General features: G+C 41.1%; 1 protein-coding gene across 3 annotated transcripts; it reads left to right on the forward strand.

The window, feature by feature from the left end:
- Positions 1–243: 243 nt before the first annotated feature.
- Positions 244–17835, forward strand: tpd52 (tumor protein D52). 3 transcript variants are annotated; one of them, XM_047605253.1, is made up of 7 exons: positions 244–400; positions 11140–11270; positions 11449–11597; positions 12085–12186; positions 13829–13870; positions 14718–14766; positions 16093–17835. In XM_047605253.1, the coding sequence occupies exons 1-7, from the start codon at positions 382–384 to the stop codon at positions 16210–16212; spliced, it is 612 nt and encodes a 203-aa protein (XP_047461209.1). In that variant the 5' UTR covers positions 244–381; the 3' UTR covers positions 16213–17835. The 3 variants fall into 3 exon arrangements, with proteins under 3 accessions (XP_047461209.1, XP_047461207.1, XP_047461208.1); XM_047605251.1 differs by lacking the exon at positions 244–400 and adding an exon at positions 7485–8106; XM_047605252.1 differs by lacking the exons at positions 244–400; positions 13829–13870 and adding an exon at positions 7531–8106.
- The last annotated feature ends 18 nt before the right edge of the window (positions 17836–17853 follow it).

Below are 17853 nucleotides of genomic sequence, written 5' to 3' on the forward strand. Positions count from 1 at the left end.
GTGTTTTTATTTAATTTAGGTTTAGTTAATATCAGCATAAGTAGCTCATGGAAATGGATCATTCATGGTCAGTTTGACATCATTAAGAAATAGTTAAGTAATTACACACAACTATAGAGCAGTTATTACTATGCAAGTGATATAATTTGTGTTGTACAGTAAAAATACTGACGTGTCCTTGTGGTGCAGTTGTGTATTGTTGATGGTGTAAAAGTCGATCCACGTGCTCGCTTCTGTTTACACTGCTGCGTGATGACGTCACGGGGAACCCCACCCCGCGCGGCGAGCTCCTTGGCAACATGAGGGAGAGAACAGGAAGAGAGTAGCAACAACCTGCACAGCCTGACCACTAAACAGCAAGAAACACGGGTCCGCTCGACGATGGACGATGCAGAGAAAGGTAATTCATTTATTAAGCGGCGTGTCAGTCTCTCAGTGTGGTAGCCGATGTCCTGAAACTACTTTTCAAACTCGTGAAAGCTAGCAAACTGGCTAACTTTTCGCCGTGACTAAAGTTTGTACGTTGGGAGCATATGCTAATTTTCTAATTCGAATATTGTCAGTTAAATCAATGTTGGGACATAGACAAGTAATATTTAGGATACATCAACACAATAGAGATTTAATATTCATAAAAGACAGCACGGAAGTACAATATTGAGCAGCATTTGTTGTAGTTCAGTAAAAAACATAAAACGAGGAAGTTGGCATTTCTGTTTAACGTTAAAAAATGGGCCAAAAAACATCGATAGGTAATAAAACGTTGAATATACGTTATGTGACTGAAACGTATACAAATAGTTTGACCACTACGCATTGATGTCCCAATGATATCTTGTTTTAGTCAGGTCACACTGTCTTTTATTATTTATTATTTCTTGCACTGACAAACGGGGATCCACATGTTTTGCTCCTTTTCGAAATCATGGCGATAGTGTTGTGATTTCATGGTGCCAAAGCCAGAAGAGTTGAGCCTATGAACCACAGGTGTGTTGGGTATTTGTTCTACCTGCCATTCCTGGTGCCTTCTTTTAGACTGTCATAGCAGCTACACCTCATGTATCTGCATTTGTTTTTGGATCAATTCAAGAAAACTATAGAACAAATACAAATATACATATATGTATGTGTGTGTGTGTGTGTGTGTGTGAGTGTGTGTGTGTGTGTGTGTATATATACGTATATATATATGTATGTATATGTATAGAGAGAGAGAGTGAGAGTCTACTCTACTGTGAGCCAAGGTAATAAAATTCTGTTTTATATATGCACCGGTGGTGTGTTTGTTGAATGACAATATAGCAAGTCTAAGTCATATAGATATGTTTTATAGATATATCATATATAACGGTGTGTAGTTATTGGAAACATTGTTGAACTGCATTCTATTTGCACATACCAAAAGTGCCACCGGCTTATTTGTTCACCTCAAGGGAATTCTAGATAAATAAGTTTTGACCTAATTTCCTGTCACCAAAAACCGTCTTCACCTCCATGGTTTCTCAAATGTAATTTCCTGATATCTCCATATTGCTATTTTTTAATATAACAGAAGGGAAAGGCACAGCATATTTTGTGTATTGTTGCAGGAACAAAAATGTGACCTGTAAGTGGTTGAGAATTTATGCTTCCCTGTGTCAAATCGGGTTTTATTATTCAGACTGATCCGTCAGTCACAGTGTTGGGTTTCATTTTGTTGACAGATGGAAATCTTATCTATTTTTTTTAAATCTCTTCTATTTAGTCACTATTTTTTGAGAGAGTGCTTGTCTTCTCACTTTTATTCCCATTTGATTGTGAACAGCTTTCACACAACGTGCTTTTAAGATTTTCTCCTTGGATATCTTTCCTTTATGTGCATGCAGCCAATTTCACAAACAATACATGTATTTTTTAAGTTCCCTTAAATGACTTAAAATACAAGTAAAGCAGTGAATGTTCTAGCCTGAATTACAGCATGACTTAAAAAGTAAATAAACATGGCAGTATAATGTAATAATTCTTCTATGGAAAATAAATGAAATAATCAGACGAAAGAAAACCTTCACCAGAACTGTAACTTTACAGAAGTGATGAGCTTCACATTGTTTGTAGCTGTCATTCTATCACTTTAATTATCATAATAGGAACTATTGTGTTCTCTTTCTTTATAGTCACGCTGTCATGGCAACAGACAGGCAAGTTCATTTCAGTACCACACTTTTATGCAGGTATCTATGGTAACCATATCCTGCCACCATCTGTACCTTCATCCTCTCTAATGCTTCTCATTGTCACTGTCACCTTTTGGATGTCAGCCAGCTCTGTCAGCAGTATTTGAAACTAAAAGGGCACATTGAAGTATATCATTATAGATAGATTCATCAGTTTTTTTTTTATTATTATTATGTTACGTTTGTTCTCGCCCCATGACAGCGAGGATTGGCTCAAGCAACCCCTGCAACCTTAGTGAGGAGAAGTGGTAGTAGAAGATGAGATGAGATTTTATGTTTGTATTCAGCATTTTCAGATAGACTACGCGCATTCTTTTTGTTTATTTATTTTTTGCGTCAGTGGGATTTTTGTCTTCTGTAGGTGTAGTTTTTTTTTGCAAAAGTTGCAATTTGAGGTAACCTTTGGAGACTTGAACTTGAAGTTTTGCCATGTAATAATTTGTGGAGAACCATTTTTGGTATTTGTAGTCCTATGATGAAATCCTCCGACTGGAGGCTAAATGTTCTTCAATTGAAATATTGATTTTACAATTATTTTGCTATTTTCTGCTTCCCCGAAAAAAAAAAAGTTATGGTTTTGACTCACATTGACTGTTCAGAAACGATACAGTCCTCTCACCAGTCCATCTTGTTTTTCAACTCTTGACTAATGAGATTGATCGTGAGCACCGGCCAACATTTTTGCCTTATTAGATTTCTATGAGGCACAACTGTCTGGTTTCATCTGTCAAAGGAAGTCTCTCACAGAAAACATCCTCCCAGCAATGTACAGCTGATTTGCTAAAACTAGAAATTTATTCAGTAGAACAATATTTTTAAACTTATATCTTTTAACTTTTAAAATATGTTCTTGTGTATAAAGATTTCATGACAGATTTTGGTAAGATTGAATACAATAACATAAGAATTTTGTCATAATGCTGTCAAAATAAGAACATCTAAATGAAAGGTACATCCAGCCTTATTTGGTAATTATCACTGCTGTGAGCTTTGCTGCACATGTACTCTATTTTTGCTAAATAAACATCTATCTACAAATATCTACAAATGCCTGCTAGCAGTTATGGTTAGTTTTAGCCATGGAAGGGCTTAATGCCAGCTACTGTTTAAATGAAAGCATACTACCCAGAATCTTTAGCCTTTTTGAAAAAAAACCTGTTGCTTCAAACACTGACATCTGCAGATGCGCACGTTTCATCTCAATGACTGAAGGGAGCCCCCCACTGTGCATTTGAGAATTTTTTTTTTGAGGTGGTAACTACATGAAAGCTAGAGAATGTGCTTTATGATTGAAATTGATGTGTTAGTTAAGACCTTGTGGATATTCTTCTCAGTTTGCTGCTCGTGTCGCTCTCAGTTTGCTGAGTTCTCATCAGAGCATTGTTATAGAGCGAGAGTCAGAAATCCCAGTATCTATGACAAGTTCAGGCAACTCTGTTAACTCGAATATGTAGTAATAGTACAACGTGTTTAATGTTTTTGCAAACTGTCTGATACAGTACAGATATGCACTCTTAAATTATAGTTTTTGTTACAAAACTGGTTCCTTTAATATCTCTGCTTTCAGTGCAGCACTATAAAGAATTTTGCATTAACCCGTGAGATTTGGCCGAGCAGTGCTCTCACCTGTCTGGTGCCTCTGGCATCACACACAGTACCTTCCAACATGACACTGCTGAGAAAAACTTCGGGTTGCGCTGTCAAATGGACAAGTGTGTGTAAAGTATTAGTCTTAAATAATCTAATATTTATTACTCTATTCAGTCTCATTTTCAACTAAGAGATGCTCTAAATCAGCGGTGTCAAACTCATTTTAGTTTGGGGCCACATACAACCCAGTTTGATCTCAAGCGGGCCGGACCAGTACCGTCAACCTAATAGTAACCTGTAACTTACAACAACTCCAGACTTTTTCCATTTGTTTTAGCGCAGAGAAGAATAAGTAAATAAGACGAATGTTTACATTTAATAAACCATTCTTTTTAAAAAAAAATCTAAAGAAAAAAAATTGGGCACATTAGGGCGCGAACATTTTTAAATTATTTACTGTTTTAAATTCTGCCCATTTTTCCCTCACTGTACCAATTACATTCATTTCTGTCCTACTGTGTGCTTTTATTGCCTATTTCTATTTTATTGTGTATAGCTGCTATGTTGTTTTTTTTGCTGCTATAGTTTCTATTTTCTATTGCCCCCAACCACAGAGCTGCCAAACTGTATTTTTTTTTTTTTTTTTCAGGGGACAATGACAGTAACAACTTCTTCTTCTTCTTGTTACTGTCTGCTGTTTAGTCGGTGTTGTATTCTGTCCAGTTACTCGTATCCAATTACAAATTGGACAAAGTGGACAAATTGGGGAGAGCAGCTATTGTAATTGAAAAATAATATAAATGTCATTTTTGCACTTTGCAAATTCATGCTGAGAAGATTGTAAACCCACTTGACATTTGTGCTCTAGTGGTGATAACTGAGACCCAGAAACACTGTGACTGAAACTTGTATTTGTGCGTTACCACTGATTGCAGAGAAACTGGAATTTCTGGATCCGTTTTCAACACCTCTCTGTTGTCATTGTACAGAACTTCTCTTCTTGTGAGCTAGTTCCTATTTCTCCATCAACTCTCAACGCTGTTGAACTCAACTGTGTACTTGTTAATTTTATAAAATAGTATCTGGTGGAGTGTCAAAGCAGGTCCTGTGGTGTTAAAACAGCAGACAATATTTGGTACTGTGCTGTTCAACTCAAGCATAAGCAGACTAACTATCTAACTAACTAACTGACTAACTAACGTAGACTTGCTTAGTGTAGGCCTAGAAATAGACAGACGCATTACATTTTAACAGTGCACTTTAGCTCGTTTTTGCAAGCAAAATGTGATGTGTTAATTCGTGAGCTTTAGAGGTTGTCGCAGCAACCTTTTTGTGTTAACTTTAATCTTGTCCCACCTGTTTTCATGGATAGCTTTGCATTTTATCTACAGCCTCGAGTAGGTTCCCATCTTATCAACCCCTGGTGATAAAGAAGCATTTCCAAAACTACTTCTGTAAACCGGTTTGTCAAGATATTTATCTGAAATAATGCAGCTGCGCTCCTAGATGGGATACACATGGACGGTATCTGCGCTCCATCTGAGGTGTAACCACACCCTGCATTTCTTACTGTTTTCCCATGATGAACATCTCATGAGAACTTTGGGCCCAGTTGGTGCATCCACAGTCATCCATGTCTCATGATTCTTGTTAGACTCATCATGTGACAGGCTATGTCTTGAATAGTAAGGTAATTGATCTCATGCCGTGCTGCATTAGCCACTAAAAAATGGCCGTTTGTTCTTAGTTACAGTCAAAGGAGGGGAGGGGTATCACAGGCTGTTTTGCCGGCTGGTATCCTCATCTGTTTAGTTTAGAAATCAAATGTCATTTATCGAACAGTCCAATCTAAAGACACACTAAAATTGTTTTCTGAAATTGTCAGATTTGTGACTGTGATTTCGTAACATTTTATAATGGATCCAATTCGAGGATGATTGTCATTTTCTTAACAAGTGTCACATGAAGCACCTCATGGATCAGTGGCTCCACTGGTAGGGAGGGCAACTGGGGGGGTTGAAGTCATCCTTTGAGGGGGCCTGGCCAGTCTAAATGTTAACTAAGTTGTTAATAACTGACATTTAATTTATCTCTGCATTTAAAAAAAGCATTTAACTCTAACAAGACAAACAATTTTATCCAAAAATCTATACAAAGACCAAAAATCTGAGGAGCAAGATGATAAATGTGCTGTGAAGGATTCACTGTCCTTGACATGGGACTATTACAGTGCATGTTGACACTTGATAGCTTGTGATGAGTGACTGTACTGTGAGCGTGTCACTACTGGACTGACCTCACAGTGCAGTGGAGCAGTGGAGCCTGACTCCGATCAGGGCATGGTGCACTTACATTAGTTATCCTCGTATGACCCATAGCCTCTAATGTTGTGCCTGTCACACATGAGAAATATATCCTCCATTTTTCCTATCTACTATTGTGTTGTGAACTTTTGTCAGTTTTGTTTCGTACATTAAGATTATAAAGCAATAACATGGTCGGGTATTTTCCTCCAGTGGAAATATTTAGACATTCCAGATGATTCAGCACATTTTAATTCATTGTTATAGAGTCTGATGTTTAAATGAATCAGTCAATTCAGGATTGTTTCGTTTCAGATTTATCAGTCTGTATATAAACGATTAAGCTTTCATATGTTTTATTGTACACAGAGCACAAGTCAAAAGGTCGAATCTCTATTTTCTTCACTTTGACATAGCTAATTGGAATTTGTCCCCCCTTCTTCAATATTTCCTGGAAAGTACCTGCCTTTCTGTCTTAACGCGAGGTATTTCCTGGAGAAGATCACGCAAACATTCCTGTCTGGCTGTTTACGCTCTGAATTGCTTCTCAAACATTTCTTTACAGATGGGTTTATTAGTTTTATATTTCGCATCTTTCCTATTATTACATTTGATGTTTTTTTTTTATATATCCTTACTACTTTATTTCCAGTGGTCAGTGTTCACCGTAGCAACCTCTTATTTACGATTCTGGCTGTGGCTTAGGACACCGATTGCTTTTCGATGATATTACAATCTCGTCTCAGTAGGTGTTTGAATACATTGCTGTCTGTTGACTCTCTGCTAATGTGTCTGAATTGGATAGGACATGGATTATCCTGAGCAATTCTTGCCTCATAAAATAGAGCTCTGTGATCTGTTTTGGGTCTGTAGTGTGACAAAAACAGCGTTTCTGGATTTCCGAAAAGCTGTTTGAGTGAAAGGACGGTTTTATATGACGAGTGTTTCACATTATGGAAGCTAGTTCAGAAAATGTCTGTCTGAGCCCGCAGTAGTGAGTATACTGCCCTGCATGAAACACTGACAGTGGCGTGTGTGTCCCCTTTACCACACAGAGCACTTTCCTGTAAGTACACACACACAATACCTTGTGTAGCCTCGGGCACCCTCTCTTCTCCTTTGTAGCTGACTGGCATTACTGCTGCTTCAGGCTGGACCGGCCACCATGGATTAGCGCTCCGCAGTAATCTGGGACACTGCAGATTATGCTTTTCATCTAATGCGCCCCCACACGTACACATACAAACGCACACACCACATCACCAGCCCACACAAACGGGACCCTCCTTGGATGATAGGATGGATGACAGAAAGTGAGGGAGGAAGGGAACTGGCAGAGTGGCAGGAGAGTATTGAAACGCGAGTGTCATGCGATCGCGCCAGAGCACTAGCCGTGGCTAGCAGAAGCTAACGCCGAAAAACCAAGCCGATTGCGCAAAAGGATGTGTGAAGGATGGACTGAGAATTGACCTTTGGGATTACCGCGGAGAGGAAGCAGGAGGGCATGCGTGTGCAGAGTGTGTGTGCCTGCTGCAACAGCTGCTTGAGGGCACAGGTAACTCATTAACAGCAGGGAAGGAGCAGAGCATTCAACGAGTGCCGTAGAAATGGAAAAATGAACACCTTGCGTACCTATAGTATCCTACTGACTACCTAAAAGTCACCAGGAAACCTCCTCTACACTGTGTGTGTCTCTCTCCATCACGTACAAGAGAACACACAAGAGCCCAGGACGCTGTGAACAAGGAGACACAGACAACCAGCACGCGCCCGGATCACATGCAAACAATCACCACTTGGCTGGCTCTGCTTAGGTAGCAGTGGCGGCGAGGAGGTGGTAGTCGCTGAGAGCATTAACACACTGCGAGCTGTAAATATGGAGCCTCTGGAGGAATACCACTCTCCATTCGACTTTGAACAAGGAGTCAATTCCAGCTACCTTTACCTCTCCCCAGCCTACGGCGACACACCGCCCAGCTCACCAGCTGTCAAGACCAGAGGTACACAGGGAATAAAGGGGGAGGCCGAGTGTGTGTGTGTGTGTGTGTGTGTGTGTGTGTGTGTGTGTGTGTGTGGTGGACACACAGATGAAACATGGGCTTGGTTCACTGGCCGGGAAGTATTTGGGGGAACGCAAACTGCAAGGGGGAGGGAACAAATGCTAATTGTTGGTGGTGTGTGTGTGTGTGTGACAGCAGCCTTTCCTAATTTTCCTTTAACTTTTCAGATAGTGTTTGCATTTAAGAAAACAGTGAACTCAGACCCCCAAGTTATTGTTGAGCTTTGCTCCATTTCCTTCAAAACTTTCATTAATCTCACCTTCATTGAGGTGTTCAAGCCACATCTGAATGGTTTCAACATTTCATGTCCACATGTAGAGAAGTGTTTGTTCAAATTAATAATGTTCCGTCTTTCTGTGTCTTTTTTTTGCTCAGTCACACTATACTGTCTGTTGAAAAAGACAAGGAAGAAACTGAACACTGTTTCGTCATAGGTATTGGGAAGTCTAGCACAGCAAACCAGACGTGCTATCATCAGCAGAGTTTGATCTCATAAAAATTCCAGTGTCACTTTCTGTTTGTGTGGAGCGCCGTCTTAAAAGAGAACAAAAATGCAGTTATCAAGTGATTAGGCTGCTTCATTTAAGTGGCCCTAAACAACAGCTCTGTTTTTATTTTGGCTAGTTACCACAAAAAAAAAGAGATAATTACACGCTTGCATTCTGGCAGGTTAAAATGTTGCTCATTTCAGGCGCTCTTCAGAGTCGTTAGAGGTTTGACAGCCGCGCGGAGTTGGGTGGTCATAAGGCAGAGCTCGTCGAGAGGAAATGAGCTCAGTCGGAGGGGTTGGGCAGTGCTGTGGGTGGGTATGCAGTTTGCTGTAGCAAGCCAAACTTCTGCCTACACTCGCATACAAACTTCTCTTTTTATCTCTCCCTTGTTTTTTTTTCTCTGCACCGACAAAAACACCAAGCTATTATCTGTTATCACTCGTGCAGAGCGACCAGACCAGAACAGAAAGAACAGATCCAGTTCTTGGGCATCATCACGTCGGTTATGACAAGAAAGAATAAGACACGTGCCATTTTAGTGGCTGAAATGTAGCCATTTTAGGGGGAAGTGTCTATTACACAATGCAGTCTTTGTAAGCAGGTGTGCAATCTGTACGTTTTGTTTGGCTCTTCGTAGAAAGAAAGGGCAAACGTACCACATCAGAGAGAGACGGATATATGAGGGGGAAGTAGTTTGTGGACAGATGAAAAGTGCAGCACTTCAGAGAAATGGTGGGCACTGAAGGCTGAAAGACAATTTCCTCTGTATTTCTGTCTAACATAATTACTGTAATGCCTGCCTCGGTTTCCTCTGCAAAATGATTAGGCACTGATTTCCACCGCTTGCATGTTTTGACAAATAAATATTTGCACTTGAGATATGTCCATTCAGCTCTTCTTATTCCCAAGGTGTTAATTAAATGTAGGAAAAAACAAGTAATGGCACAGCCCAGCTCTCGGCTTATTATAATAGGGTGTGATTGGAAGGTTTTTATTAACAGCTCTCCAGACATTTGTGAAGGAAAGTCCAGCCTTTGTTGGACGATGTATTACTTGATTTTCTGTGATGTCTTTCCGCATGAAACATTTATCAGTCTCAGTTAGAACGTGAATTAGATCTCTCTAGTCTCTCATTAAGAGACTTTCATTGGTACTTTGCCTATTTTTTTCTGCTGTTTGAATTGTACTGCAGGGTATAAGTACATTATAAACATCACAATCAGGTGTAGTTACAGGTGCAAGAGACAACATTCTGCTGTTTAGATATATCTGTTATTATACTGGTATTCCCAGCAGTTTGGTCTCACAAATGTGAAAATTTATTAGAAGAAGTGCCACTAATAGGAACCTATGAAACCAGTAGCTAGTATTAACAATCCAAACGCATTTTGAAGGAAGTTCATGGTTCAAAATATTCAAATATTTTCTTTAGCCCAATTAGCCTAGCTTAACATTAATACTGAAAAAAGAAACAGCCGGCGTAGCTCGTCTTTAAGAAAACTAGCTCCTCTGAAGCTCACTAATTATATCGTGTTGTATCTTGCGTCTGTAGAGGGTTGTCCCCTGTCATTGTTTTTAAAAGGGGCAGTGACTCCTGACTCCTCTAGTTCCCAGGAAGACTCACACTTTTTACTCTTTGACTGACTGACTTGCTTTAGGCTACCCGCTGCTCATTGTTTCTAATCTGAATGATAAGCTATTGGCTGCTTTCTTGTTTTTAAAGTGATAACCAGCAACAACCAATCAAAATTCTGTACACAATATTTTTTTAGCCAGTTAACTGGTTACCATGTTGGTACCATGATGGTAGTGGGCCCTTTTTTCTTTTTTGGCTTCATTTGTATGATAGTCCTGTCCCTGTCCCGTTGATGGAACAGTGCACGAATCTAGCAGTTCCCTTTTTGTCCTCTTCCCCTCACACAGATTTATTCAGCTCTCAGGTTTCCTCTTTTATTGACGCTGTCCTATTTGGGTCATTGTATCTGTATTTTTACTTCCTTGGAATGACTTGAAAAGCCAGGTACAAAGAAAAGAGACACATTTGTGTCTCTTTTGTGTACGAAAACACCCTCTTGTGCTGTTGTTCTTTTGACTCGCGCAGATCCTACAACCCAGCCTCGTGTGTTCTATCACACTGTCTGAGCCCAGGACGTCTCCATCTAGAAATGTCTTTGTATTATTGATGCACTGCTGCTCCTCTACCAGAGACTGCAACATCAAAGACCTCGCTGTTCGCTGTATTAGAGTTGAAGGGAAATAGGAGCGTGTGTGAAGGGGAGAGGGTGTTGTGCATCTGTAGGGGTTAAAACTTATGTGTGTGATTGTGAAATTTATAAAACAGTATTGTTGGCATCTTTCGTCTTCTTACCCTCAAGAGAAACAGCGAGACGGTTTGACAACCAACAGCCGCTGTTAATCATTCAAATCTGAAATCCGTCAGTTTTACAGACACATACATGTATTTTCCTTTTTTTGCTCCCAGGTTCCCAGGACTCCCACACTGACTACATCCCAGAGGTGGGAGAAGATGCCGTGACGTCTGTCAGTCCCGCTCCAACTCCACCCGCCATGACGGAGGAAGAGCGTCAGGAGTTGCAAGAGGAACTGGCCAAGGTCAGGAGGGATCTGGGATTAAAGAGGCTGTGGTTCAGCGAGTCCAGATCAGAACTCGGACGTGGCTGCGTTAAAGACAGCTGCCCTTTATGATGGCAAAGACTGGTTGGAACAGATCATGTGTCATTTCTTTTCATCATAATTGAATCACACTCGCTACTCTCTTTGTGGCTCTCAGGTGGAAGATGAGATCCAGACTCTGTCCCAGGTGCTGGCAGCCAAAGAGAAGGAGGTGGCGGACATAAAGAGGAAGCTGGGCATCTCACCTCTCAATGAGCTGAAGCAGAACATCACCAAAACCTGGCAGGAGGTCACTACCTCCACAGCGTGAGTGCAGATGTTTGTTTTTCACTTCCTGCATCAGAAATCTTTCATTTTTTTCTTTTGGCACATTTATTTTTTTTTACATTTGTGGTATTTGTAGAAACATGGTTGCATGCAAAAGGCTTTATGATACTTCCTTTTCCATATGCAGCATAGTTCTATGTATTTGCCAGGAAATGTGGTTAACTGTCAGAGAAAATGTTCCCTCTCTGCCGAATGAAGAAAAAGATATCAGTGTTTTTGACAGGCTGCCTGTGGCCTGTATGAAATGGTTTGATGGGTTTTATATTACAGGAAATGAGCAGCATTCTGACACTCGCAGGCTTTTTTAAAATGAAAGACATGGAAGTTCAGCTCTGACTTTGATGCCTCTCTTCAGCGTTTGACCCCTTCGCCTTTTTTTTTTTTTTTTTTTTTTGTTACCACACTCTCTTTGCTGCCTGCCACTCCTCCACTTCTCCCTCTCTCTGTTTCGCTTTCTCTGTTTCAGCTATAGGAGGACGTCTGAAACTCTGTCTCAGGCGGGTCTGAAGGCCACGGCAGCTTTCTCCAACATGGGCTCAGCGATCAGCCGGAAGCTTGAGGATGTGAGGTGAGACATCAGAGGGGATAATGTGACCATGCACCGAGTGTCTTTAAGAGCTAATTATATTTTGGGAAATACTCGAAACCATTCACTGCCTGTTAAACAACCTGCTGCCGGTGTTTTTATGTCCCCTAAATCTGTCCTTGGGGATGGGGATGTTTTTAGGTCTGCTTAGGAGAAATTTGTGTTCACTGTCGCTACCCATAGTTCTGATTTGTTAATGAGACTCAGATGATCGACGTTTAAGTCAAACTTTGGGAAATAACTCATGTCAGCTTAGCCTACAGACTGGGAGCAGAAGCCCTTATGAGAGTCCCCGATTAACATCTCTCATTTGTTTAAACCCAGAGCAGTGACTTCCTCATCTACTTTCATATGTGTTAAACAAATGAGAATTAATTTGTGTGAACTTTAGCCTACTAATCGTCAGCTTTTGCAGGTCGCGGCCTCTTTCTCACATGTCGGGTCGGACAGTAAAAACATTTAACCTGTACCCAGGAACTGTTGAACCCTTTTCGCAGATATTTTATTTTATTTTATTAACTGTTCCTTTGAATGTGTGGCTGCTGCGGTTTGTGCGTCTAAATATTTCAGATTCCTCAATTTAACTGAATTCGATATTAATTCATTTAGAGGTATTTCGGTTTCAAAACAATTTTGCTTAGTTATGACATATTTGTTAATTTGATTTTCTTTTCTACTTTTGTCCAAATCTTCTGCCGTCATGCTTTTAAAATCCAAAAAGTTCCAAGTCACCTCAGCTTTCAGGCCTGATGGTGCTTTCGGTTTCTGCATGTTTTGGACCTCCCTCATTTCGCATACAGGAAATGGCGTATACCTACACACCGATTTTGAATTGATATTGTTTTAACCCCATTTCTAAATACATTATTGTTCCAGCTACCAGTTGTGTTCCTCCTACTTCCAAGGGACATGACGGGTTCATCATGGCGCTAGTTTTTTATCTAATGGTTTGATTATCTTTGCGGGGGGAAAAAAAAGGTCAAACTTGTGCTTTCACAGGGCCAGGGATATTTCCTAATTAATCACAGCTTTAGTAGAAAACCAACAACAAATTGTTCCATTTGAGATCTATCCCGCGTTGATCCGCCCCAGGTCCTAATCCGTCTTCTCCTTTGTCATCCCTCTTCTCTCTGGATTACTGAGCTGCAAACAAGATTATTAGCCCCCTCAAAGCCGCACTGTGCTGAGAAACGCAGCCTCACAGATGAGCCTGAGCTCAGGGCCGGTTTGGGGGGGTGGGGGGTGGGTTAGTGAAGAGCACTCTGACAGGGGTCAGAAGGGCTGTGTGTGAGTGTGTGTGTGTGTGTGTGTGTGTGAGTGTGTGTGTGTGCGCTTTGCGGACGTTGTTTGATGACGAGATACTCTGCCATAATGCGAAGGATTAGCACAAACCCAGTGTGTTAATACACAATCGATCTTAATGACATAAAGCCCGATTTATAGGATTTGTGCACTTGGTAGAATAAGTGAGGGTTTGTATTGAGCCGCATGTTATGCCTGCATATGTAAGCCTGCCTTTCTTTTTATTGTCCCCTTGTTCTGTCTGTGTTAAACTGTGTGCTGTGCTACTCTGCTAAGGCGACCACTAACATCCCCCTTTCTTCTCCTTAATGCTGTCGGATAGCATGCACTCATTACATCACTCTGCTAGTATGCCTGTCATGAGGTAAGGGAACCCAGCTGAACGTAAAAGAGGTAAAGGCCGCACAATGTTTGTATGCGACATTAGAAAGGAGCTGCAGCCTGTTATAGATTACAGCGCGAAGGAAACCGAGAGCGGCCGCCGCCGAAAGCCACTTTATCAGCTGTCAGCGAAGCCGCGGCGCTAATAATCTCTCTCGGCCAGGCTGCCGTTTCGTCAAGCTCACACAGGTCTGGCAGAAATCTTGTCAGAAATTTCGAGATAAAAGCCGCGCCGGCATCGATTGGCTGCGCGTTGGGAAACACCCAGCTTTAGAAACCGCTCCACTGCTTTAGGTTTCTGCGAAAAGAAAAGTCCTGCCCTGAATACGCCAGCGCTTTACAGTGTGTGCCACAGCTGCTTCTGGATTCACTTTTGACCAGATTTTGTGCTCAATTTATAAAACTTGTTGTGTGAAAATTTGGAATATAAATGTCTGAATATATTTCCAGATGTCTACTAATTTTATTTAACTTTAGAGGCTTTTTAGAAGCATCATGCTGCCTGTTTTTTCCTTTTCTTTTTTGCATTTTGACTGGATTGTGCTTTCATGAAAAACGCCTCTCTGCACCCTTTTGAATAGAATGGGGGCACTTTAGAAAATCCTGCATTGTGTGTATTAAGTATCAGATAACGTGACCTCCAAAGGTACATAGAGGTACCGCTCCTTTTTTTTTTTTTGTTCCTTTTGAAGGGGAGACATGTGGTCTTAATGTCTGCTTTCCAAAACATTTGTAAACATCTTAGTGCGTGATTAAGTCAGATAAATTTAATTAGTGCAGCTACATCTGTGATCTTGTCTCAGACTCTTGTCTTTTATTTCCTTCAACAGGAATGCACCGACCTTCAAGTCATTTGAGGAGAAAGTAGAGACGCTGAAGGTAAGGCCGATGCCAACACTCCCTAGATAACGTAGCAAATGTGCCTGTGACCCTGAATGTATAACCGCTATGACGGTATGTTCTTCCAACTTGTTTGTGTTTTCCCGCTGACGTCGGCCTGCGGTAAATCTGCTGACGTGGTCAGATGGTTCAGAGTTTCACTCAATTGTATACATCATCCTTTCAATCAGTGTGTCATATTAGTTTTCATAACTTAATTGAATGTGGCCCGAGGTCGCGCAGAGTTTGACATTGTTTCAGTGTGAGTGAAAAGAGGAATTCACCTTAAGTTGCTTCTTTTAAAGTGAGAGGATGTAACTTTACCTCCACTGTTGGATAAATAAAAGATTATCTCATGTGAGCCACCGATCACTGATTACAGACGCCATATTGGATCTTTTCTTTGTAGTTTTATACATAAAGTCCAGAAGATATATACTGAAGCAGGCACAGCTAAAGTTAGCTATTATGAACCACTGGTTATACTAGATGAAAGATGAAGTAGTAGAATTCTCTCTGTAAGCAAGGAGAAGGACGACTGGAAATATGGAAATATGTGTAACATATGTGTAACATGTAAAACAACATACAGTTGTCTAATTTACAATTTACATTTTTACAAAGAAGTATTTTAGCATTTAAATAGTGGTGTTGTATGACTGTGTATGGCTGAATTCAGGTTTTCACCTGTAACAGGAAGATTTTGAAATTTTCCTTTTATAAGTTACTTTAAATCATATTAAAAAAATGGATTTTAAAACACAGAAATCCAGTCTGGAGATGTTGTGGTACCAAACTTCAGCTCAGGCCATTATCTGGTAAAGGTAAAGTTAAGGTTTCTCTGAAACCTCCCAAACCACTTGTAGACTCATGTGGCTCGATCAGTTTCAAACATGTTTGGTATTCGGGATTTAAAATATATGGTCAGTACTTATGTCCAAGAGTCCAAGAGTTTACATTAATGTAGAGTAGCTGGTAAGGTTTTCACGCAACAATACACATACATCTCTTCAGGCTAACGTTAATGGCCGCTTTACTGTAGATGGGAATTAAAATTTGATGTTACTCCAGACGCCCTGTGTTGACTCATCTAGCCGACTACTTCCCTGGGTTTGACTGGCAGCTGGTAAACCAGCTTGCAGGTGCATTACTGCCACCTGCTGGACTGGAGTGTTGAGCAGTAGATTTATGGCAATGAAGCACAACAATAATATTCTGTGGGGGTTTTTAAATCTTGTAGTGTGTGCGTGTCTGTTATTTGTCACATTTTCCAGGTGCATAAATTTCCTCACGCCTGTTTCTTTTTCTTTTCTCCTCCCTCATCAGACCAAGATCACTCCCAGCAGCTCCACCAGTGACCCTGTCAACCAGGAAGAAGGCAGCACTCTGACCACCGAGTCTTCACTGCCAGAGGACTCACCCACCCAGGAGACGCCGATGAACTAATCCCGGGCCGACCCCTCCTTAACCTCTCGACCCCGGGGCCCCCCAGCACTCTCAACCCCCCCTCCCCAAACTCTTGTGTGCCAGTCTCTCTTTATTGGAAAAAAAAAAAAAAAAAAAGACTTTCCCCAGCCAGCCTTGTGATCTAATTGTGTGATCTTTCCTCCTGACACGTGCGCTCGCTTGTTAACTTGTGTGGAAAGCGTGGGACGGGTGCAGGCATGTGGTCTTGTGCCCACCGTATATATATTTCAGAGTCTGTTCAGGCTCTCTGTGGGGGAAACCCTCCCCGCTGTGCGTCTTTCCTTTTCCTCACGCACTCCTTGTCTCCCTTCTTTTGTCTAACCGGCAAAGTTGAGATGCCAAACATACTCTAGTTTATTTTTTTCTTGATGAATTTAACACGTTAATGTTTATTTGAGAGTATATTGCACAAGTATAGAAAACTCACACTGGATTGGAGAAGGATTAACAGCTCTTTTGTATTTGAACCATGCACTCGTTGGCTTGTAGCTTCTGCATGGCCCTAGTTATATGTTAGAGTTGGTATTATCGCGAACACGTGTTTGTTCCGCCTTCATTTTGAGGCCGTCGTTGGTTTGCCGCGCGTTACATTTTCGGGGCCAATCTGATTCCTGTTCGCGTCATTGTTTTAATTTTAGTTCACCACGCGGTCATAAAGTGGTCCAACGCTGCGCGGAAAGAGTGAACGTATGCCTTTTCGTGTCATGGAGGTACAGCACTTTGTGTCCGCAGCTCAGTACTGTGGGTTAATTTATGCAGTGTGTGCCATGAATGCAGCCCCCAGACAGCCTGTCAGAAAATGATCTCCACGCTCAGATAGTTGGAGGAAACCATCCAGGATCAGCGGAACAGAGACAGAGCAAACAGTGCGTCAAGGTCCGGCCTTGACCCGAGGTGAGATTGAAATAAATGTGTCTCTTCCAGAGCCAGAGTCAATATTTAAACACTTGTCCATTGTTTCGAGGAGGGAGGTAACACCTAGTCTCTCCACACTGGCTCTGTGTAATAAGAAAAAAAAAAAAGCATGGGAAGAGAATACACCGGAGGCTCCAGGGTAATAATATAGTTGAGGAAATTGAACATAACTTTGCCTTTTTTTTTTTTCTAACACGTTTTAGGAAGTTGCGCTGAATGCTTGTGTGGTTCATCTCGGCAAACTACAGTGTTCTCTGAAAATGCTGCTTTCACGTGAAAACATGTTTTTCTTGATGAACGATAGAAGGGTTGTACACTGAACGCCGCTCGCGCCACTTTTCTAATCGACCCAAAAAGTCGCTCATGGAATTTAAATAACATCTGAAGGACAAACAGCCAATCTGATCACTGCCAAGGTTTTCTATGACACACGAGCTTACCTAAAATGATACAGCACCAGGCTGGTACACATCTTCCCCTGCTGGTGGATGACAAACATGAATGTCGCTGGATATTATTATTCATTTCTTTTACAGTATCTCATGTCCTCGTGTTACATTTCATTGTGGCCATGACCCACCTGACTCAGAGAAGTCATCACAGCCTTTTAAGCCAGGATTATACTTGTAGTCATATCTTCAACACACAAAAAAGAATTGTACTCTAATTAAAATACTTTTGAAGTAACTTGAGTGGTTGATTTTA

Source organism: Mugil cephalus, chromosome 14 (genome assembly GCF_022458985.1).
Source record: "Mugil cephalus isolate CIBA_MC_2020 chromosome 14, CIBA_Mcephalus_1.1, whole genome shotgun sequence".
Taxonomy (NCBI): Eukaryota; Metazoa; Chordata; class Actinopteri; order Mugiliformes; family Mugilidae; genus Mugil; species Mugil cephalus.

Coding starts and splice junctions, on each gene's coding strand:
- tpd52 (XM_047605251.1), top strand. CDS start 7,983: ATGGAGCCTCTGGAGGAATACCACTCTCCATTCGACTTTGAACAAGGA. Junction 8,107..11,139: donor ACCAGCTGTCAAGACCAGAG/GTACACAGGGAA, acceptor TTTTGCTCCCAG/GTTCCCAGGACTCCCACACT. Junction 11,598..12,084: donor GAGGTCACTACCTCCACAGC/GTGAGTGCAGAT, acceptor TCTCTGTTTCAG/CTATAGGAGGACGTCTGAAA.